The 21,989-nt window shown below is 40.4% G+C and overlaps 9 protein-coding genes across 9 annotated transcripts; 7 read left to right on the top strand and 2 right to left on the bottom strand.

Moving 5' to 3' along the window:
* Positions 1 to 4,952: 4,952 nt before the first annotated feature.
* On the top strand, positions 4,953 to 5,870 carry rpl35_1 (60S ribosomal protein L35, L29; the record flags this gene model as incomplete). Its single annotated transcript, XM_064819789.1, has 1 exon — positions 4,953 to 5,870. One exon carries the CDS (start codon positions 4,953 to 4,955, stop codon positions 5,868 to 5,870), a length of 918 nt encoding a protein of 305 aa, XP_064683709.1.
* Positions 5,871 to 6,440: 570 nt separating this feature from the next.
* On the top strand, positions 6,441 to 7,095 carry HSP82_1 (Hsp90 chaperone hsp82; the record flags this gene model as incomplete). Its single annotated transcript, XM_064819790.1, has 3 exons — positions 6,441 to 6,458; positions 6,542 to 6,846; positions 6,933 to 7,095. The coding sequence occupies 3 exons, from the start codon at positions 6,441 to 6,443 to the stop codon at positions 7,093 to 7,095; spliced, it is 486 nt and encodes a 161-aa protein (XP_064683710.1).
* Positions 7,096 to 7,774: 679 nt separating this feature from the next.
* On the bottom strand, positions 7,775 to 8,180 carry ATC70_000373 (uncharacterized protein; the record flags this gene model as incomplete). The annotated part of the gene is made up of 3 exons (XM_064819791.1): positions 7,775 to 7,838; positions 7,900 to 8,111; positions 8,178 to 8,180. 3 exons carry the CDS (start codon positions 8,178 to 8,180, stop codon positions 7,775 to 7,777), a joined length of 279 nt encoding a protein of 92 aa, XP_064683711.1.
* A 321-nt stretch (positions 8,181 to 8,501) lies between these two features.
* On the top strand, positions 8,502 to 10,214 carry ATC70_000374 (Methyltransf_11 domain-containing protein; the record flags this gene model as incomplete). The annotated part of the gene is made up of 1 exon (XM_064819792.1): positions 8,502 to 10,214. The coding sequence occupies one exon, from the start codon at positions 8,502 to 8,504 to the stop codon at positions 10,212 to 10,214; it is 1,713 nt and encodes a 570-aa protein (XP_064683712.1).
* Positions 10,215 to 10,744: 530 nt separating this feature from the next.
* Positions 10,745 to 11,178, top strand: ATC70_000375 (uncharacterized protein; the record flags this gene model as incomplete). Its single annotated transcript, XM_064819793.1, has 2 exons — positions 10,745 to 10,878; positions 10,947 to 11,178. The coding sequence occupies 2 exons, from the start codon at positions 10,745 to 10,747 to the stop codon at positions 11,176 to 11,178; spliced, it is 366 nt and encodes a 121-aa protein (XP_064683713.1).
* Positions 11,179 to 12,852: 1,674 nt separating this feature from the next.
* On the top strand, positions 12,853 to 15,010 carry VMA13_1 (H(+)-transporting V1 sector ATPase subunit H; the record flags this gene model as incomplete). Its single annotated transcript, XM_064819794.1, has 2 exons — positions 12,853 to 12,939; positions 12,998 to 15,010. 2 exons carry the CDS (start codon positions 12,853 to 12,855, stop codon positions 15,008 to 15,010), a joined length of 2,100 nt encoding a protein of 699 aa, XP_064683714.1.
* A 1,806-nt stretch (positions 15,011 to 16,816) lies between these two features.
* FKBP5 (FK506-binding protein 5) lies at positions 16,817 to 18,307 on the top strand (the record flags this gene model as incomplete). Its single annotated transcript, XM_064819795.1, has 3 exons — positions 16,817 to 16,970; positions 17,031 to 17,134; positions 17,207 to 18,307. The coding sequence occupies 3 exons, from the start codon at positions 16,817 to 16,819 to the stop codon at positions 18,305 to 18,307; spliced, it is 1,359 nt and encodes a 452-aa protein (XP_064683715.1).
* A 181-nt stretch (positions 18,308 to 18,488) lies between these two features.
* ATC70_000378 (uncharacterized protein) lies at positions 18,489 to 19,853 on the top strand (the record flags this gene model as incomplete). The annotated part of the gene is made up of 6 exons (XM_064819796.1): positions 18,489 to 18,724; positions 18,783 to 18,845; positions 18,901 to 18,925; positions 18,986 to 19,056; positions 19,110 to 19,351; positions 19,414 to 19,853. The coding sequence occupies 6 exons, from the start codon at positions 18,489 to 18,491 to the stop codon at positions 19,851 to 19,853; spliced, it is 1,077 nt and encodes a 358-aa protein (XP_064683716.1).
* An 18-nt stretch (positions 19,854 to 19,871) lies between these two features.
* ATC70_000379 (uncharacterized protein) lies at positions 19,872 to 21,122 on the bottom strand (the record flags this gene model as incomplete). Its single annotated transcript, XM_064819797.1, has 1 exon — positions 19,872 to 21,122. The coding sequence occupies one exon, from the start codon at positions 21,120 to 21,122 to the stop codon at positions 19,872 to 19,874; it is 1,251 nt and encodes a 416-aa protein (XP_064683717.1).
* Between the last annotated feature and the right edge of the window lie 867 nt (positions 21,123 to 21,989).

The following is a 21,989-nucleotide window of genomic DNA, read 5'->3' on the forward strand; positions in this document are numbered from 1 at the left end:
TCTTGACCCCTTTTTGACAAGTAAGCGGGATATTAGGCTTTCAATCTTTAATGTAGTAATACACAAATACACACACACACACACACACACACACACACACACACAGAGATTGGTAATATGGAAGATGCGAGGGCGTTTTTCAGGTTAAATGACGTCTTGATAATTCTGTGTACCTGAATTTTGCAACAAATATGTTTATCAATTTTACCTGAAAAATAAATTGTGCATCTATTTCTACAGATTTGAGTAACCTTTACCCAGAAATATCCAAAGAGCTTGAAATGCTTAAATGATGGCCAGAAATGGTGAGTTCCGTCTAGTAGAAATAGATGTGTCTAACCAGCATATACTGAAAATCGATCGCTAATCTCGATACGAATCAACCAAGCTCATCAGTTTTCTTTCTTCAGAGGACCCGATTCAGATTGAACTTGTTTTTTTTTTTGATGCGATTTTGGTATCTCTCCCCCCCCCCCCCATCAATTCCTCGAGTACCCATATTTTTAGTTTGTGCACAATTTTGAAAATGTCAATATTTATACATGGAAGTCGACGATTATTATTAATTTTATCAGAGTAACTATAATTGTAAATGCATACCTCAGTCCAATCTTGCAGTATGAAATAACAATGTTCATAACGATTTTTATCAACATGTAATAACAGCAATCGCTGCCCGCGACATTTGTATTCAATCGATGTTGCACGAAATCAAGGAACGCTTTCCGATAAAACAGAACAGCCAGTATCAACCTTAAATAATAAGTTTAATCAAACTTCCTCATTTCAACCATGCGATCATGTATAGATTCATTTCTATATTTTCACGGTAATAACGTAACACATTACCAAAAACAAAAATGATGCTATCACGTTACAAGCTTGTATCGCAAAGGTATAGCTAGATACACCAACCCAAGTGTAATATTACACTTGACCAGATCTAGGCAGAACTTGTTTTTGCCCCTATAAACTAGAACTTTGGATCAAAATCAGATAACATATGTAGCATGCGCAAGAATAGCTAGCTGTGGAAGGTTGCTATTGAAACAAGGTATAACGTATAGTTTATGCATAAACGGTACACAAATCGGCCTGTTGGTTTATCGTTTGCCAAGCTATTCAATTCTAATGACACTAAAAGCTTTCAGTATTGTAAGTTGTTGGGCTCTCTTAAAAATCTAGAATAAAAGTCTTTATAAGCAAAGCTCGGCATTCTGCCGTACTGCATTACTAATAAGCTTATCTTTGCACTACAACGATCACGCTAATTGCGATGATGAATCAAACAGCATGAATGTGAAATGTGATCCACTGTATTGGGTTTAACCCCAAGCTCAGAATAAGATATCATGTGTACTGTGTATTTCATTTAAAAGTCTAATTGTCATTCAAGACGCAAAGTGCTCAACTGACCTTTGTAACATCGACCAAATCGTTAATTTGAGACTTTGTAACTTTCCCACATTATACACAGCGCACTATTGCTTATAATACTTTTGTTTCAACCTTAAAAATACATTTATCGGTGCCTTACAACCGATCGACTACAAGACTACCTAGAGGAGCACAATCTACAAGAGTATTTATGCAGCATTCATTATTGCAATTCTGGGCACACATTTTCTATTCCCTCTAAAACCAAAGCACTGGTAATTCTTCTTATCTCAATTTGTTAGTCAATTAACTCCAATGGGAATTGCACTTTGGTTGTTGGAAATTTGTATTGAACACTATTCAAATGACAATGGTTCTGCTCTTATTTGGATGAACGAAGAGTGCTAATAAGCATCACTGGAGCTAATAAGCTTTCTAATCAACCAAAAAAATGAAAAAAGACGGTTCATTTCACTCTGTCTCCTGTCTGCGTCAATGATGCGCATTTAGCCTTGACAGTTGTCCAATGTGATTGAATTAATAGCTCAACATTGAGTCGGGTATGCCTTCATAAATTCATGATATATAAAACTACTTGTCCTTGTGCTTTCTGCACACGTTGGTTAAATGACTGAATTATTCAAGTCTATCGTATAGTGCTTTCACTATCCATGAAACTCATAGCTGAAGAAATCAAAGCAAATTTAGTTGCAAATGCTGGTTCAAATTAGATCTATTGCCGGTAAACAAGGTATAGTTTTAACAATGAGATTGATGTATAGGCTTTAAAGTAAATGTAATACTTTGAATCATTAGTTTTGTAATAAGAAGGTCGAAAGATGCCATTAATACAATGAGGACCTCAGGATGGCCGCGATCTTTTGTGCACTAAGAAACTATTGAGCTAAATACTTGTCAACGAGTACAACAGATGAATTATGTATGACATTGTACACCAAAAGAAAACAAAAGTTTTTTTATCTAAGTTATAGTATGTTTCAATTCGTGATTCTCTTCGTAATAGCTTCAAAAAACATTGATGTCTTCATGAGAAAAGCATTTCGCCAGCACGCAGCAGCCAAAAATAATTTTAATTTCCGATATTTTTTTTGTAATTTTGATTTGCCAGTTTTCAAAAATTTTGGATTGAATTCGACCTATTTGGACAGTTTTGACTATGTAAGTTGTCATATAATCTTATATTCTTTAAGCTTTTTTGGAGCGCTTTTCAAGGCGCATCTAATGGTACCAAGTAATATAGATGTTTTGAATAAACTTATTGAATAATTTACGAAAATATGGAAAGAGGTTTCTGGCCAAAATGTCGAAATTTTACATATCAAGGTATCTCAAACAAGTCGTCAGGGGTTGCGTTGGATCGATACAAACATTTTAATTTAATACATGCTATAGTAAAAGTCTCCATTTTTGTGGTCAAAAGTGCGATCGTTTAATTTTTGGTGTTTTTCATGAGGTTATCCCTCATGGTTTTTTGATGAATTTTGGTCGATCCCAAAAAAGTTGAGCAAAGATAATAGTAGGTAAATCCTGGTCGAGAGCAACTGTTTGGTGACATTTTGGAGGTCCAAAACGGCTTCTAGCTCGAGAAATCACTGCTCAAATACACCCAAATTATGCTGTATTTAACATCTATCTGAGTAGTAAGAGGCAATGCAAGTATGCTACCTGCCCTTATATGGCTCTTCCTTGTAGATGCAGACGTAGAGCATCGTAAAATTCTTAAATCCACTGTCTCGAGTCATTTAGGGCGATGTTCTTATGATATTGCCAAGCGACAAAGCGACTATTAGTAACATTAGAGATGAATAAAAGTATACAACAACTAGCCGATCAATCTCGCTACGCTCGATGACGGCGTCGTCCTGCGGGCTCTCGTCGAAGGCATTTCAAATCAGAGGCAATAAAAACCTGCTATTTAAGTAGATTTTAAACAATCTATCAATAATAAAAGAAAGATTATATCAGATTCAGAAAGGGAGAGGTATTTCTCCCTGCATCCTCCTCACTTTGCTTATACATTGGTATCGACGGAAGCTATTATTGAAACGATGTGAAAGAGAGTTCAAGCTTTATACAGCATCTGTATACTACATTATCCATTTGCACTTCATTTTTTGGTAGCAGAATTGTCATATCATTCGCTGGTGTTGCTCTTGAGCTGGCGACATAAAGCTGGCTATGTGTAAATACAGAACTTGTGTAAGATCTATAGCAACTTTTTTTGAGATATTGTCATTGCAAAAGTCACCTTCATGAGGCAAAGTTCCCCCCAAAAAAAAGTATTTGCACTAAGTAATTGTCCTTTCAATTCCATGATCTTCATTTAAACAGCATCACAATCATCATTGTCATCATCAGAAAGGCATTTAGGTCAGCCAGCAGCAAGCCGCCTACCAAAACTAGTTCAAACTCAGTTTATTTTTTCTGTCCAAGATTGGACAGATTTTGTCTTTCTTTCGACTTCTTTAATTTATTTTGTGATATTCGACTATACGAAATGTGGTTTTCAGACGATGCTTCCTAATACATTCTTGGAGCACTTTTCAAGGCGCTTCCAATGGTGCCAAATAAAATAGATGTTTTGACTGAAATTAGTGAGCAATTTAATAAAATTTTAAATGAGGCTTTTAGCAAAAATAGCCATATTTTGCATATAAAAACCTCATAAAAGTAGTTTCAGAAGTTGCTCTGGGTCGAGAGAAACATTTTGATTCAATACATACCATAGTAAAAAGTCTTCATTTTCAAGGTGAAAAATGCGATCATTTGATTTTTGATGAAAAGCATGAGGTACCCCTCATGGTTTTTAGTCGATTTTTAGCCATATTTTTTTTGGTCCCAAAAAGTTGAGCAAAGGTGTCAGAAAGTTATTACTACTCAAGTACAATTGTTTAACGTCATTCTGGTGGCTCAGAAAGGTCTACATGTCAAGATATGAAGGTTTAAAAACTGTCCAATTTGGTAATGCTTTGCTTTATGGCTTTTATTTACACGGCATGAATCACATCTTTAGTAGCTGAAGTCTTTTGGAAGGGCAGTTCTGCAGTCCGTGCAACTTCTAATTCGAATAGGAGGCACATTGATTATTTTGACATTAATTTATGCAAATTTTCATGCGTTATATTGTTTGTAAACTTGATAATAAAAATAGAAATGAGAAATTGAATTTGCTGGATGAACACTATGGTTTTACACCTTTGTTTCAATGCGGTAAACCCTCCCTGTAAACCAATGCTATCAAGTGTTGAATTAGATGCATAATTATGTTCTTGTATATTATATGATGCTGTATACTTACTGTGCTTTGGAAACAGGTTTGGCTAATCGCCCAACACGTTTTATGTATCGCACAAACGTTTCAAGGTCGAAATCTGGTCAAGTGTTATTGGTTGTGAGGTTTGTGTAAGTCTCTCTCTCTTTAACCCCATAAAAAGTTCAAAAATGTCACATTATGCGCATTACAAGAGAACAGTATTTAAGCACCATTCAGCAACTTACAGAGCTTCACATACATTCTTTTTTTTTTTAACTTTTATTTTCCAAAAATAAACAAAATGGCAATTATATCCACAAGCATATCATTTCTAATCATCACCTCCATCATTCTACCACTGTTTGCCTATGTGATTGGCATACTCATCCCAGCAAGCCATATCGTATCTCGATCGGTAAATCTCAAGTTGCCGTCCAAGAGGCTTTGGGACATTCTTATTGATGTATCAAAATATCCTGAATGGCAGCCCAAAGTTGAGAAAGTTACTGTGCAAGAGGAAAAAGACCAGCAAACAGTCTTTGTGGAGCATTCTACTCGCAAACGACATACCGTCATCATTCACCATCAAAGAGCACCCTACAGGTGCTTGCTAAGGATCTTGGAGGAAAGAACTAGCATCGATGGACAGAAAAAGATACCTACGTTCTCTGGCTCTTGGACGTTTGAAATCATCCAAGATAAAGAAACCGAGGATCAAGTGACACTGAAAATAACAGAGCAAGGCGTTATAAGGAAGCCAATTGTTCGTGTTACCCATTTGCTGCTATTTGGATTTCATCGCAGAATAGATAGATTCATCAATGATTTGCAAGCATTGATTGCAAAGGAGGAGGGCAAGTATTCTAGCGAAAACCAGGGTCAAGAAAAAGCACAGCAGCAAGATGAGCCCTCAAACATCATCAGCCACAGTGAGCAGCAAGGGGAGGACACACCTACTGTGACCGAGAAGGTGTTGGTTGAGGATCAGGAGTCGTATCATTCAACAGTGTTACCAAATGAGCAGGATACAGCCGCCAGCCATAACCTCGTATCGTTCGATGAAGATTTACCAAAAAACGATAGCACACAAGCAACAGCAGACGGTTCACTTGATCAGCAGGTAGCGACAAATGACACATTGATGACCGAGTCAAAGCTGGTCAATGGGTGGGATATGGTGAGCGAGATATACGAGCGTCCGTCAAAGAAGTCGGCATAACCAACCACCAACATAGCACATGCTACTAGTTACAATGACTTTCTAACACATCCTGTAATAAATAAATACTTGTTTCTTTGATGATATAATCAAGAGAATTACAAGCACTTGGATGATTATTCTTGTGATGTCTTTCTTTCATAGCATGTCAACATCACTGCAAATGAGGCTAATTTTACTCTATAGGGCCATGATGAAGGGGCTGATTTGCCCCTGATCTGATGCGATTCGTAAGATTTTGACAGACATATTTCAATAGAGTTTTCCTTGAGTGTTATCAATCTTTATTCGCCAGAGACAAAAGCTACTACATACTCTCACTCTGGCATTCACTTGCGAAAGCAGTTCAATTGAGCACTGACCCCATTCCCTTACCAGATCTAATGATCGGCGTATTCCATTGGATTACGGCGTTTAATCGTATTGTGTTGTCAAAGGAGCCAAGATCACCACCATACCACGTCACCTCATTCTGTTGGTCCTTTCTGGCAAGAATTATAAAAATGACTCAAACTTTTTGCAGTGGAATTTTCTCTTTCTTTTTTCAACTACTCAAATCAATTGAACAACATGGATAAGATTCGCGAGGTAAGATGAAGCGTTTCAAAGATGTTACACTATGTCAAAGAGAACAATTAAACACTAAACCTTGTGTACCCATGTTTATTTAGAAAATTGCCAGTATCCGTGCTGAAGCAGATGCTGCTAATGCCAAGGTGGAAGAATTGGAGGCCAAGCTCAAGGAGATTGAGCAAGATCATACTCAACAAGAGCGTGAAATTGTTTCTTTGAACAACAAGAACAGGCAACTCGAAGAGGATTTAGAAACTGCTCATGAGACCATCAAGGACTTGAAGGGTAATGAAGCAGAAGACAATGACTACAAAAAGGAACACGAGAATTCTATGCGTAAAATTGCATTACTTGAAGAGGAATTGGAAGAATCAGATAAGGCACTCAAGGAAACGACTACAAAGTAAGATCATATCGTGTAAAAAAAAAAAAAAAAAAAAAAAAAAAAAAAAGAGGCGCATGCAACTAAAAAGGGTGCATGTGTGATAGTTTCCGTGAAGCTGATGTCAAGGCTGAACAGCTTGAAAAGAAGGTTGAACAACTGACCATCAAGCTTGCTGATGAAGAAAAGAAGAATGAGGATCTTGTAGAAAAGAACAAGGAGTTGAATGAACAGTTGGAAGAGATCAACAAGCAATTGGACGACATGTAAATCGAGATTGGCTGGACCCCAGAATTTGGTGATATGCACGCTCTATTGTATATATGGACACTTGTCTTTGCCATTTGCAAGTCGTTAAGAAACTGAATAAAACTGCAATTGGGAAAAAAAAAAGAGATAAAATTTCCGAATTAGAAGAGATGCTGTCATGGCAATGTGATTTCCACAATGTACCTGTCAGATTTCAAATGGTGCATTGACAGGGAATTTAGTGTGGCCGCTGTAGTACTTTTTCTAGCACTTGAACAGAGATAGCAGTGCTAGGATGCTAGTCAATGCCATGAAAAAAGTCAGTGCAATGATAGCATTGGATCAAAACTTCCTTTTAGTAGAAATCCAGTATCAATGTCATGCTGGCATGGAATCGAACAGTTTACTGGATCAAGTTCCAGATGTACATTACATTTATATTTCATCTGATTTTACGACAAATGGCGGCCAACATGCTCATTCAACCAATTCAGATCACACAGCTATGCATCCACACGCCCTCATCCAATATCCTACCCATTAAATCGTGCGCTCTCACATCACAACAGCGTTACTCCAATCTCCAACACATCTATAACACACGGACTGAACTTTGTACATTTTTATCCACTTCTTCTCCAGAAGGAAGAATGACTAAATTTATTTAGAGTAAATAGACAGATAGGATTGATCTTTTTACTTAGATCTCGGCCAATTCACGGAGACGACGAACAGTGGAACGAACAGTGGCAGCAGCAGTAGTGCTAAAATGATAACAATGTCAGTACACATCCCAAATGTCTATTACAGCACAAAAAGACTTACGAGACAGTGTAAGCACCGCCAGCCATGGTCTTCTTACAACCCTTGCACTTCCAGATACCAACAGCAGTACGCTTAACAGCGTCCTTACCACAGAAGGTACAGGTGTAAGTGGAATGTTGAGTGATTTCCATCTTCTTGACGGTCTTTCTGAGAGAGGCACCATAACGGGTACCGTATTTACCGGTGATTCCGACCTTCTTAGTGCGCTTGGCCTACAGATGATGATGGATCACTGTTAGTTTTTACATGATGGATGGATGGATATGTATAGTATGTACCATTTTAGATTAAGTACCAAAGAGGAGGAGGTATCAAATGTGGGCAGCTGCTTGCTCTTTCTTTTTGCTCAACCGGGACAAGCTTTTTTTTTTTCACATACAGTTGCTAATCTCGGCTGTCCGGACCCTATGACGCGCGTAGAGCAGTGGTGTGTGGTGCGCCATCATGACATGAGAAATGTGGGAGGAGTTTACAATCAGTGAGAGGAACGAAAAAGCATGAACTATAGAGCACACCCAAATAAATGACAAATAAGATGTTGCAGATAAAAGGGAGTTTTTTCTTCTTTCTTTTTCATATACAAAACAGCCGAGATTCGTATCATGAACAACTCTCGCCCAAACTCACCTCGAACAGCAGCATCTTCTAGAGACAGAACTCCATCATCAAATGGAGTGCCAGTGGTGCATTATTCACAGCCAGTGCGAACAACAGGTGAAAGACTTGCTTCGCTTGTAGGTGCCTCCTTGACAACGGTCAACAACTCCATCTATGTCTTTGGCGGCTTTGATCAGTACAGCGATGAGATTTACAACAAGTTGTATAGGCTGGATTATGATGATATTTGCCAATGGAAGCAATTAATTTACACAAAGGGAGAGCCACCAGCCAAGCGCAACGACCACTCTGCGACATTATGGAATGGAGATAAGCTCGTCGTCTTTGGTGGCAACTCGGAGGAAGACAACTACTTTAATGACATTGCAGTGTTGGATCTGACAAGCATGACTTGGTGGCATCCAGAAGTGCACGGATTTATACCTGAAGGCAGAATTCGACACTCAGCTACAATTTATCAGGATAAGCTGTACATTGCAGGCGGCAAGCGAGGTGAATCCAACGCTGCCTTTGCGGACACGCTACTGACACTGGATCTCAATACATGGGAATGGGATCAGCCAATACCCTTCGTCAAGCGATCACAGCATATGAGTTTTGTGTACAACTCAAGGTTATACTTGTTTGGTGGATTAAGAGAGGATATGAGCAGATCAAACCACTTGGCGTTTATCGATCTGAACAGGACCGAGGATGTAACACAGCTCGACATCAGTTCTCCTTCTGCCCCTTCTCTGTCAGGACAGCGATCAGCCCAAATATGCGGAGACCAGTTGATTGTGTTGGTAACATTGCCGTTTAGAGAAGCCATGGTGGAGGCCCCAGTTACTGGTCTGTGGTCTTTGGATCTGCCTTCCATGCAGTGGCAATGCAGAGAGGTGGGCACTCGTTATGAAGCTTGCAGCTGGCACTGTTTCTCAATGACAGAACACGACACGTCATTCTATTTATTTGGCACTACGGAAGATGATCCAGACGAGTTTTACTCTATGGTTTTGAAAGTGGAATTGGAGGAGCTAGGCATTGTTCCTGTGCCTCCGCCTCAACTTGGCACAGATCTCATTGGCTTGTTACTGAATCAACAGCAGTTGGAAAAGCAGCAAACGGATTTCACCATCTACTCCTCCACAGAGCCCAATGCACCGCCTATCCATGTGCATCGGTTGGTGTTGCTGGCAAGATGGCCTCATTTTGTTCATTTGATGGACTCGGGTATGCAAGAATCGATATCCAATAGATTGACCATGTCAGAGCCAATTTCAACATTGGAGAGTTTTGTGCGATATTTGTATACAGATACACTGAATGACCCTCATTTCACAACGGATTTGATTGCTGATCTCATGGTAATGGCTCATATCTACTCGCTGCCAAGACTGCTGGCCTTGTGTGTGCGCCATTTGTTTAGTGAAATGAATGTTGAAAGTGCTAGCAGAATATACCACACGGCAAGTCTATCTGAACAAAGGGGTCTACAGCAAGTGTCGTTGCATTTTATATTCCAACATTTTGGCGCCATTTCTCATACAGAAGGATTTCGTCAGCTGCCAAGAAACATTTTATTCCAGATTTGGGATGATATGCCATCGAACGCAGCCATTGTCCATCAACAGCAAGAATTAATACAACAACAGCAGCAACAACAACAACTGAATGGTCATCATGGGATACTAGAAGACGAAGATATGGATGCATAAAGAGTTGCTGTCCGGTGAATTTTTGGCCGGAAGGCTGGTTTATCGGCCCGCAATTTCTTTGTGGAAAGCATGGTTGTTCCAATCCCATCCACACACACAAAAAAAAATTGAATGACTATAGAATTGGAAAAGAGTAATAATAAAGATCCCCCTCTTAATAATCATCCATAAATTCCAATGGTTAGTTGACATACACAGAGGGCATCGTAATGTATCAGAGCAAGATCATATCAGTTCAGCGTGGAAATGGATGTTTGCAGCAACGATGGATTCGATGGATCAGGACATGTTGTGGATGTGGATGCAGTGTACCATGTTTTTTTTTTTTTTTTTCCAGAGGCATAGAGAAAAAGGGGAGGAGCTCATGATGGACTGAATACAGCAAGTTGACAGTTTTCATTGCAACCATAGACAAATGCAGTATCTCTGCTGTCGACGATGCAAACATTTCACAGATCTGACTTGCTTGGATACATTACAGATGCCACATACACTTCCACACGATTGTTTTCTAATGAATTTACTTTGCTATGAAGGTTGCCGTCAAAGCTCACGAACTCCGTAACAAGAACAAGGCCGAGCTCGTCAAGATCCTTGACGAACAAAAGCAACAACTTGCCAACATCCGTGTCCAAAAGGTCGCTGGTGGTAGATCTCAAGAAATGTAAGTCATTTAGAGTTATTGTAATGAGAGGATGAGGATGGCATCATTAATCAATATATGACAAACAGTGGTGAAGCTCGCAAGAACGTTGCCCGTGTCTTGACCGTCATCAACCAAACTCAACGTGAACAACTTCGTCTCTTCTACCAAAAGAAGCGTTTCACTCCCTTGGATCTCCGTGTCAAGAAGACCCGTGCCATGCGTAGAGCTTTGACTCCTTTTGAGAAGTCCAAGAAGACTGTTCGTGAGCAAAAGAAGTTGGCTCACTTCCCTCTTCGCAAGTACGCTGTCAAGGCTTAAATTTCTCTTGGTCAAATCAAAAAGAAAAATTTAGACTTGAGACGATATCTCATTTTTTGTTGTGTCCCTTTTATATAAAACATTTGCAGCATTAAATCATTGTTTGAAAGTACTCGACGTTTGCTATTTGTATATTAGAGAATGTGTTGTTTGAGAGATGTTGAGTTATTTGATTTTTGTGGGGTGATTGGTATGCGGATCAACTAGAACTGGCAGGGTTCATCAGTAACTAGTGCCTGAGAAAATAAAGATATTCATGGATTTGTTCATGATCCAGAATGAATATAGAGATACGTCTTGCTGCTCAGTGGGCATCGCTTGAGTCTACCCTGTTGATTGGAGTCTTGTATTGTCCAACCATCAGATTTTTTTTTTTGGTGACAACTAGCACGCGTTTGAAAGTTCATTACACGCATTGGTATGAAGAGAACGCCAGCTAAAATGGATATTACGTTCTTTCAAGCCACCATATATCTAGCTAACAAGCATGCTCTCAGAGCTTAACTATAAGCTTAAATACAAGGTGAAGTATCTAGAAATAGTCTTATATAGTTATCGACAAGAGTATGCTACTAGTCATCAAAGCTCTGTTTGCTACATGTTATCAATTCTTTGAGACATCGATGCAATAGATGAATTTTAAATGATGTCTGAATGAATTTCTATTGCAACAATTGTGTTCACACTATGCACAAGTCAGGGTGATTAAGGTCAATCACTGTATTGCTGTTCTTGGTGGGTGGACGGCCCTGCTCCATCTCCTCCATCAGTTGAACATTTCTACAATGCATTCAAACAGAGTTTTCTATCGCAGCAGCAGCAGCAGCAATAACAGTTTGTGTCATTGATATCTGACTGTTTGTTGCGCTGTCTTGATGAGAGCTATTCACCATATTTTCTGTGTGTGAAGCTTAAATGCAGTTTGAATTGATGCTTGTCGCAAATTTTGCAACAAGAATCAGGATCGTCGATGTTGGGCACTGCAGCAAGGTTGACAAATTTGACAGGTTTTAAATTAATGTATGCTTCGGCAATGCCCTAGGCAAGAAGGCTTGTTTTGAGTTGTACATGCGTTCGCAAGACGAGCAATGTAGATTAGGGCTATTCCAATCTGGCACAGCGCCCGAGTCTTTGATAGGCATCAATGCAGATAGCTTCATTTTGCAGTATCTTTGATAGACATATGTCCGCCTTCCATGACCTTCGCCATGACATATTCAGAAACAATCATCGCTGGCTTTTGAAACAGCGGTTTATAGCCTGGGCATCATGAAACCAACAATGCAAACTGTAATCACTCATCCCACGATGTGGGAGTCTATCTGATCAGCCATCTCACCCGACCTCCCTTACACACTGGCACACCACACTGCAACATGCCATCAGCATATGCTACTGCCACTTCTGATACAGCAACCTCAAGGATCTTGCTAGAAAGTTTCAATTTAAGGGGGAGTTTTTCGAAATTTCCAGAACCCAAGCTCAATGGGAACGTGCCTTTTGGGAATCCAGCGGGTCCACTCTGATTCAAAGGATTTCTGTCAGCTGCTGGAATTTGCTCGAAATCTGGCATTCAATAGAAGGATGGCATTGTGTATAAATAAAGGCATGAATCTGTGATGAAATGCGATTCTTCATTCTCTTTTACTCCATCAACACGTATATAACAACACTATGAGCGCTGAAACAGAAACCTTTTCTTTCCAAGCTGAGATCTCTCAGTTGATGAGTTTGATCATCAACACTTTCTATTCCAACAAGGTAATGACTCTATGAAAACGCGCTTTGGGAGCATACATGTATACTAACTTATCAATAGGAAATTTTCTTGCGTGAATTGATCTCGAATGCCTCTGATGCTTTGGATAAAGTGCGCTATCAATCCTTGACTGATCCCTCTGTGCTCGATTCTGAAAAGAACCTCTACATTCGCATCACTCCTGACAAGGAAAACAACATTCTCTCCATCCGTGATACTGGTATCGGTATGACCAAGGCTGATTTGGTCAACAACTTGGGTACCATTGCAAAGTCTGGTACAAAGGCTTTTATGGAAGCTCTCTCTTCTGGTGCTGATATCTCCATGATTGGTCAATTTGGTGTTGGTTTCTACTCTGCTTACCTTGTTGCTGACAAGGTCCAGGTCATCACCAAGCACAATGATGACGAACAATACATTTGGGAATCTGCTGCTGGTGGCTCTTTCACTATTACTCGTGATGAGGTCAACCCCTCTCTTGGTCGCGGTACTGAAATGCGTCTCTTCATGAAGGAGGATCAACTCGAATACCTTGATGAGAAGAAGATCAAGGACATTGTCAAGAAGCACTCTGAATTCATCTCTTATCCCATCCAATTGGTCGTTGAAAAGGAAGTCGAAAAGGAAGTCTCTGATGACGAGTCTGCTGAACCTGCCTCTGAAGGTGCCAAGATTGAAGAGGTCACTGACGAGGATGACAAGAAGGACGACAAGAAGAAGAAGACTATCAAGGAAACGGTCACTGAAAACGAAGAGTTGAACAAGACCAAACCTCTCTGGACTCGCAACCCTGAAGACGTCAAGCCTGAAGAGTACTCTGAATTCTACAAGGCCCTCACCAACGACTGGGAAGACCAATTGGCTGTCAAGCATTTCTCTGTAGAAGGTCAACTCGAATTCCGTGCTATTCTCTTTGTCCCCAAGCGTGCTCCATTTGACATGTTTGAAACCAAGAAGAAGAGAAACAACATCAAGCTTTATGTCCGTCGTGTCTTTATCATGGATGACTGTGATGAATTGATCCCTGAATGGCTTGGCTTCATCAAGGGTGTGGTTGATTCTGAGGATCTCCCTCTCAACATTTCGCGTGAAATGCTGCAACAGAACAAGATCTTGAAGGTGATCCGCAAGAACTTGGTCAAGAAGTGTCTCGAAATGTTCCAAGAAATTGCTGAAGACAAGGAGCAATTTGATAAGTTCTATGAAGCCTTTGGTAAGAACATCAAGCTCGGTATCCACGAAGACACTCAAAACCGTGCCAAGCTCGCTGACTTGTTGCGCTACTACTCCACCAAGTCTGGCGATGAGATGACCTCCTTCAAGGATTACATTACTCGTATGCCCGAGAAGCAAAAGAACATCTACTATATTACTGGTGAATCTCGCACTGCTGTTGAAAATTCTCCTTTCCTCGAGGGTTTTAAGAAGAAGGGTATTGAGGTTCTCTTGATGACTGATCCCATTGATGAGTACGCTACAACTCAATTGAAGGAGTACGAGGATCACAAACTGGTCTGTATTACTAAGGAGGGTGCTGAAATTGAAGAGGATGAAGAGGAGAAGAAGGCTCGTGAGGCCGAACAAAAGGAGTATGAAGGCCTTTGCAAGACTGTCAAGGATATTCTCGGCGACAAGGTTGAAAAGGTCGTTCTCTCCAACATCTTGACTGATTCTCCCTGTGTATTGACTACTGGTCAATTTGGTTGGTCTGCTAATATGGAACGTATCATGAAGGCTCAAGCTCTGCGTGATTCTTCCATGTCTAGTTACATGGCTTCAAAGAAGACTTTGGAATTGAACCCTAGCCACCCTATCATTAAGGCTCTTCGTGCCAAGGCTTCTGCCGATGCTGGTGATCGCACTGTCAAGGATCTTGTTACCTTGTTGTACGAGACTTCCTTGTTGACTTCTGGATTCTCTTTGGATGACCCTAGTTCATTTGCTAGCCGTATTAACCGCATGGTCTCTCTTGGTCTCTCTATTGACGAAGATGAACTCCCAACTGCTGAACCTGTCACTGAAACTGCCACTGATGACAACGCTGAAGTCTCCAAGATGGAAGAAGTAGACTAAACACTCTAACTTTTCCATTTGTTTCATCTCTTTCTACATATACATATTTGCACACATTTTCCTCATATCCCCTTTTATTCAATCATTCATTTCCTAATATTTAAATAAATCTGTATTTGACAATAACCATTATTTTTTTGTTTCTTAGCATTCACAAATGCATATTGTTGGTAAATGATGTATACATCATTCACAGCTTTGCATTGATTAATAGGTTCGAAATCATCGACTATCTTCATTAGAAATGGATCTGCAAGCCAAAATATTTTAACGCTCTGCTTGCCGATTTGTCTAGAAGTAGAAATTTCTGGCCGATTCTCGACTTGTTTTGATCTATTTCGTTGGATTCGACTATGTAAACTGTGATGATAACCCCATACTTCCTAATGTTGTTTAGGGGTACTTTTCAAGGTGCATCCAATGGTGTTGATTTTAAGGCTTGCTTCTAATCAATTGATCAAGCACTATCTAAAAATATGGAATGAGGTTTTCTGCCAAAACGCCGAGATTTCACATATGAAAATCCCACAAACAAAGTTTTATGGGTTGCTTTGGATCGAGAGTAGCATTTTGATTTAACATATGCTATAGTAAAAGTCTTCATTTTTGAGATGAAAAACGCGATCGTTTGATTTTTGATAAAAACCATGAGGTACCCCTCATGGTCTGAAGCCGATTTTTGACGATTCCAAAAAACTCGAGCAAAGGTATCAAACAGTAGGTGCTGGTTGAGAGCAATGATTTGGCGCTATTCCAGCGGTCTGAAACGGCTCCTAACACGAAAAATCACGGCTAAAATACATTCGAATTTAGCTGTGTCTTATAAAATTGAGACGCAAGAAGCAGAGCAAGTATACTGTCTATCTGTATACGACTTTTTCTCATCGATACAGACGTACAGCATCATAGAAGAGCCATATTTACAGGTACAAGCCGTCCGCAGATGTTAATCCTGAGGAGGCTGCCTTAAAAAACACACCTGGTGTTGTACGTATTTTCCAGAAATCATTTCCACGCCTCAACTCAACAAGAGGTTATGGTACACAGCTTGTGAACGATTGAATCCCAAAGATAAAGTCGATACGATTTTTAGTCACTTTGATCAATATGATGAAGTATCATTGAAAGAGTGACAAAGTTGAAAAATGCTGCTACCATTATACAGAACATTATGTGCTAGGAAGAGTCTGCATATCTAATTCCAGGCACAGCAAATCAAAGATCGAATAGCATCAAGCAACGTTTGACGTATGCTGACAGCCAGCTTTAACCCGCTGATGACAACTGCTTCCCATAAAGGTTAACCAGCCTGCTGGCGTGTTGCACTGAGACGCCAATGTGTATTGGATACAAGATTTTCATGTGAAGCTTAACGCAATAGGAGCAGATCTAGCTCTTTCTTCTTGCCAAGATAGCAAATGAAGAAGCTATTGACAATTGTATTTACTTTTGAAGCGCAATATATGATTTCATGTTGTACAATAGACACAGCACAGTGAGATTCTGTATACTGCACTAGTAGCGGGTATCTTCAGCCTAACAAGTATAAAAGGCAATCCGATGACATTTCGCACAAGAAGCAAAGCGCGGATCAAAGGGACTAAACACACACACGCAACACAACATTTTGCCTTTTGCCCCTTTAAAATGCCTTCAAGATAGGATGGCGACACGAACAATCTTTTTTTTTTTTTTTTTTTTTTTTTTATAAATAAATCCTTTTTATTCCGTTCCTCTCTCACTCACAGCTCTCTTTTACTCTCTCTCTCTCTCTCTCTCTCTCTTTCTCTCAATTTTACACAATTCATGAAATTAGAAAAAGAGCACCACTTTATAGGACTCAAGCTACTAAGTGCATTCAGTATAGGATGTATTGGTTCTGGCCAAATGTTTCTACCCATCTTTTACAAGAAAGTATTGGGTTTAGGAAACGATAAAATCGGATTTATCTTTTCCATTAGTAAGTGTGAACATCTTTTAGAAAGAAGACGTTCAGGGCTAACAATGGATGAATGGAAAGCACCCTTTGTGTCCTTTATAGCGTTCCCTTATTGGACATCCTTAATAGACAAGACTGGAAAATATAGAGAAATCATGATTAGAAACATGCTGATTGCATTGTTGGTATGTTTGTTGTTTGCATGTGTGTGTGTGTGTATATTGGATTAGAGAGTGTAGTAATGTTTGAATGTATAGTGTATTTTATTTATTGGGCTTGTACCCTATCTCTCCAACACAGAATGGATCCAAATCGCATTGACATCCATGGGTTGCTTTGGGTATGCATTTTTCGGATATCCCATCATTGCGGCGCTTGTAGATACTGTGATCCTTCGAGTGTTGGCTCATCGCAAAGATTTATATGGCCGTCAAAAGATTGGAGTACCTATCGGCTTTGCAACCTCTGTCTTCTTGACTGGATTTCTTACGGAAAAACTAGACTCTCTGTATGCTTTGTTCATCGTGTTTACAGTATATTGCTTAGGGTTTGTCATTACGCTCGCTGTTGTCGATATCAATCCGCATTATTATGAGCCCGTGGAGACAGGTGAGGAAGTGGATGATACCTATGGATCCATGTCACCCAACAACAACAGTGTGGAGCAGGCAACTGCTGTGGTCATCGAGGACGTAAATGATGGCATTTGTGCTACACCAGATCCATCCATGTGGCATCTGCTTCAAGAACCTGAAGCCATTCAGTTCTTTACCTTTATGACTACCATGGGGTTTGCAATTGCAGTGGTGCAAGCATTTCTGTATTTGTTTATGGAGAATGATCTGCATGCTTCTTCCTTCTTGGTGGGCTTGTTTGGTCCTTTGGGAAGCATCACCGAGATTATCGTCTTTTTTTTCTTCAAGCAAGTGCTTCATCGACTAGGCGCACGTCGCATGCTGGCAGTGGCTCAATGCATCATCGTTTATCGATGCCTGACATACATTGTATGCGCACGGATTACCTGGGGCGCTTATCTGGCCACAGCAACACAGGTACTGCATGGCGTTGGGTTCTCAATGACTTGGAGTGCTGCAGCATTACAGGCGGATCAAATTGCACCACCCGATCTCAAGAGCAGAGCTCAAGGGCTACTGAATATGGCCTTCAATGGATTGGGAAGTGGCATTGGCGCCTTGGTGGGTGGATTTATCTATGAGAGATGGGGATCTACCGTCATGTGGGCTGTTGTAGCTGCATTGGCTGCTGTCAGCATTGTATTATATACCTCTAATTTTGTATTAAGCATTGTTTTTCTGCCTCTATCGAATCTTGTCAAAAGGTATACCTCATCACAATAAAATTGACATTCACGGAAGTGTGCATACAAAAATAGAGTATTCGCATTACCCAATTACAACTTATCATGTGTGTAACTCTCCCTTATTTTTTTTTCTTTGCTTCTCTTCCACTGGAGAGAGGGTACTTTACTTGTTTTCTTTTTCTTTTTTTTTCGTCGCTCATTTTTTTTTTCTTGCTAAGATGGTAGCGAGTACAAATGCTTCGGCTACACATGTCAGTTCAAGCACAACCACAACCACAACCACATCAAACACATCAAACACATCAAGCACTGGCAGCACGTTCTCATTTCTCAAGCTGAAATGGAGAACCTCCAAAGATCCGAAATTAAACATTAGACAAAGACTACCAAATTCAGTAGATGATATCGAAAGAGATTGGGTCAGACATAGCGCTCTTAAGCTGGCTTTTGAGGGGTAAATGTGGTGCTGAATGCGATGGTTATTGACAAGTGTGTCTGACTTTCGAGTACAGTGATTTCAAGGCTCCAATTCAAAGATTATTGCAAGCGGGTGGAAGTGAAGTGTTAGATATTGGGTAACTCTATGCCGTAACTGGGATATGTAATGGACTCTCATATTAGTTACAATAGATGTGGTGCAGGGTTTTGGTCGAGTGTAATGTAACATGTCCATGATGACTTCAGGGGTAATAGGAACTGATATGTCTGTTAATAGGACATGGCATCCAAATATCCGATATCGTATTTTACAGGCATTGACATTGACAAAAATGTGTTGCCCACAAGGTAACCTCACTACAGAGTAAGTGCGAAGTGTGCTCATACATACATTTCAATAGTTCGCTTTCCAAAAATGTACTCTATCAGCGTATTGATCTGATTGAGCTTCCATTGCCATATGAAGATGCTACGTTTGACTATATATTCATACGGTCCATGATGGATACACTACCAGACTCCATGTGGGATAATGTGCTGAAGGAGCTAGTACGCATTATGAAGAAGGGAGCTTATATCGAGTGTGTAGAAGCATATGATAATCTATTTGATGCAGGACCTAGTATGAACACACTAAATCAATGCAAGTATAAAACAGAGCAAAAACACAGAAACACAAACTAAAATGTGCTGCTCTATTTATAGTAATTCAATCAAGTATAAAACACCCTCCTCAATCGCCCACTACGCCAACATCTGCATACAATACGTTGACGTCAAACACATCTGCCACTTCACAATACAATCCGTGGCCCAACAGAATTGCTAATATGAGTCAATTGATTGGCATGCAGATCTATCACACACACACGCCTGTTGGTATCTATGGCGGCGCAGTTGGGTCGTTGCTATTGGAGTATTGGGAGAGGATCATCAAGGGCTTTCGAAGGGATTGGATCACCAACAAGCTCATTGCCGAGGACGAACTAGAAAAGACAGTGGAATCCATGAAGAGCGAAGTGAACGAATACAACACATACATGTCTTGGTATTCTGTTGTAGCACAAAAAAAGGGTTACAGTGGACCCACCATTCAATTTGACGACGTTGATGATTTTGATATTGTACATACACACATATTTTAATAAAAAACTTGAAACTATCTAAAAACCACCAAGAGCATCAGCACCAGATTTGACTGCATCTGCTAAACCACGCGAGATGATCAAACGTTGGATTTGTGCAGTGCCTTCATAGATTTGGAAGATCTTGGCATCACGCATCAACTTTTCAACAGGGTATTCAGTGTTGAAGCCATTGCCACCAAAGATTTGAACGGCATCAGCAGCACACTTGTTTGCCACATCGCCAGCTAAGGCCTTGGCAATACTGGCGTGCCATGTGTTCTTCTCTCCATTATCACGCATAAAGGCAGAACGATACACCATCATGCGAGCGCTCTCGATACCAATGGCCATATCAGCCAACATGAAGGACACTGCTTGATGGTTGAAAATAGGTTTGCCCATAGTCTTGCGTTCCAAAGCATATCGTGTGGCTTCTTCCATGGCACGGCGGGCTAAGCCTACAGCACCAGAAGCAACCAAAGGACGAGTGATATCGAAAGCATTCATGGCAATCTTGAAACCTTGACCCTCTGAGCCCAATACGTTTTCTGCAGGAATCACAACATCCTCAAATGTAACACCACGGGTATCAGAGGCACGTTGGCCCATGTTTATCTCCTTGCGTCCCACAGTGATACCGGGTGTATCAGCATCCACAATGAAACCAGTAAAGGCCTTACCAGTATTTGCATTAGCGTCAGTACGAGCAAGCACAAAGAACCAATTAGCATGACCCGAGTTGGTGATCCACATCTTTTGGCCGTTCAACACCCAACTGCCATCTGATTTCTTGACGGCAGAAGTAGTCAATCCAGCCACATCAGAACCAGCACCAGGTTCAGTAACGCCGTACGATGCCACCAAGGGAGCTTCCGTCATACGTCCCAGGTACTTTTTCTTTTGGAAATCGTTACCAGCGACCACAAGAGGCGCTTCTGCCAAGTTGTTGGCTTCAATGGCAGTTTGAATACCGGTACAACCATAAGCCAATTCCTCAGAGATGATGGCACTATCCAAAACTCCCAAATCCATGCCACCATATTTAGCTTCCACGTGTGTATTGACAAGACCAAGCTCCCAGGCCTTCTTGATGATCTCAGTAGGGTATTTGCCAGTAATGTCATGTTCAGCAGCAACAGGAATGATCTCTTCACGTGTGAATTTACGAGCCATTTGTTGAATCGATTTCTGTTCCTCTGTCAGGGAGAATCCCATACCCAGAGGTGCGGCTTCCGATGAATAATAACGCACACAGGGACGGGCTACTTTTTGGATGGTTCTAAGCATGGTTGAAAAATGAGAGAGAGAGAGAGAGAGAGAGAGAGAAAGAGATGAAAGAAAACAAAAGGGAAAGGGATACATTTCATTGCAACCTTAATAGACATTGAGCAACAACCCCGATTTCATGTGAAAAATGTACTGCATGTGATCATGAACGATCATATATTCTGTTACGATTTCAACGTAGTACAGCGTAGATAGATGGAAAATGGGTTTTCTTGAGTGGTTGAGCTGCTTCTCTTACAGACATCGAATGTATCAGATTTGATACCGTAGATTCACAGATGCATCATACTCCTGTTGTACGATCCGCCATCAGCCTACAGACTTGAGCAGTTTAAGGTTGTAGCGATGGCATTTATGCGTCTCTTGATTGGTGATTTGATTCCTGACGGTACTACGAATTTGACATTTTATTTGGATTGTGCACTCTAACGAAATGAGCAATTAAGGACCAAGTGACAGTGAGTTGTGTTAAACGGTCTTGCATAAATCAAACAAAATCTTGACTCATATCTTGTTGATGCAGCATTACGCTGAAAAGCTGAAAATTCGTATTTCTCACTGCATTGGTGATTATTTGAAGCTGCTCTATTATCATTGTACTTGGTGAAGAGCTGTCTCTGTTTTGGATTTCGGGTCTCATAACGGAAACCGAGGGGGGGGGGGAACAGAGTTGCGTAACAGCAAGCACCAGGAGCACAAAGACCAGAAGAACATCAAACTAAAAGATTAACGAGGACAGAGGGGAAGCCGACAAAAGTACAGCACAAGGTCAACGTTGTACAGGAAATCGAACAGAAAGTCCACAATTAGTGTTAATTTTTAGGATAATTTGACAGTGGCGATGATATACTTTTGATAATCTGTCTT

Source organism: Mucor velutinosus (genome assembly GCF_035048745.1).
Source record: "Mucor velutinosus strain NIH1002 chromosome Unknown tig00000041, whole genome shotgun sequence".
Lineage (NCBI taxonomy): Eukaryota > Fungi > Mucoromycota > Mucoromycetes > Mucorales > Mucoraceae > Mucor > Mucor velutinosus.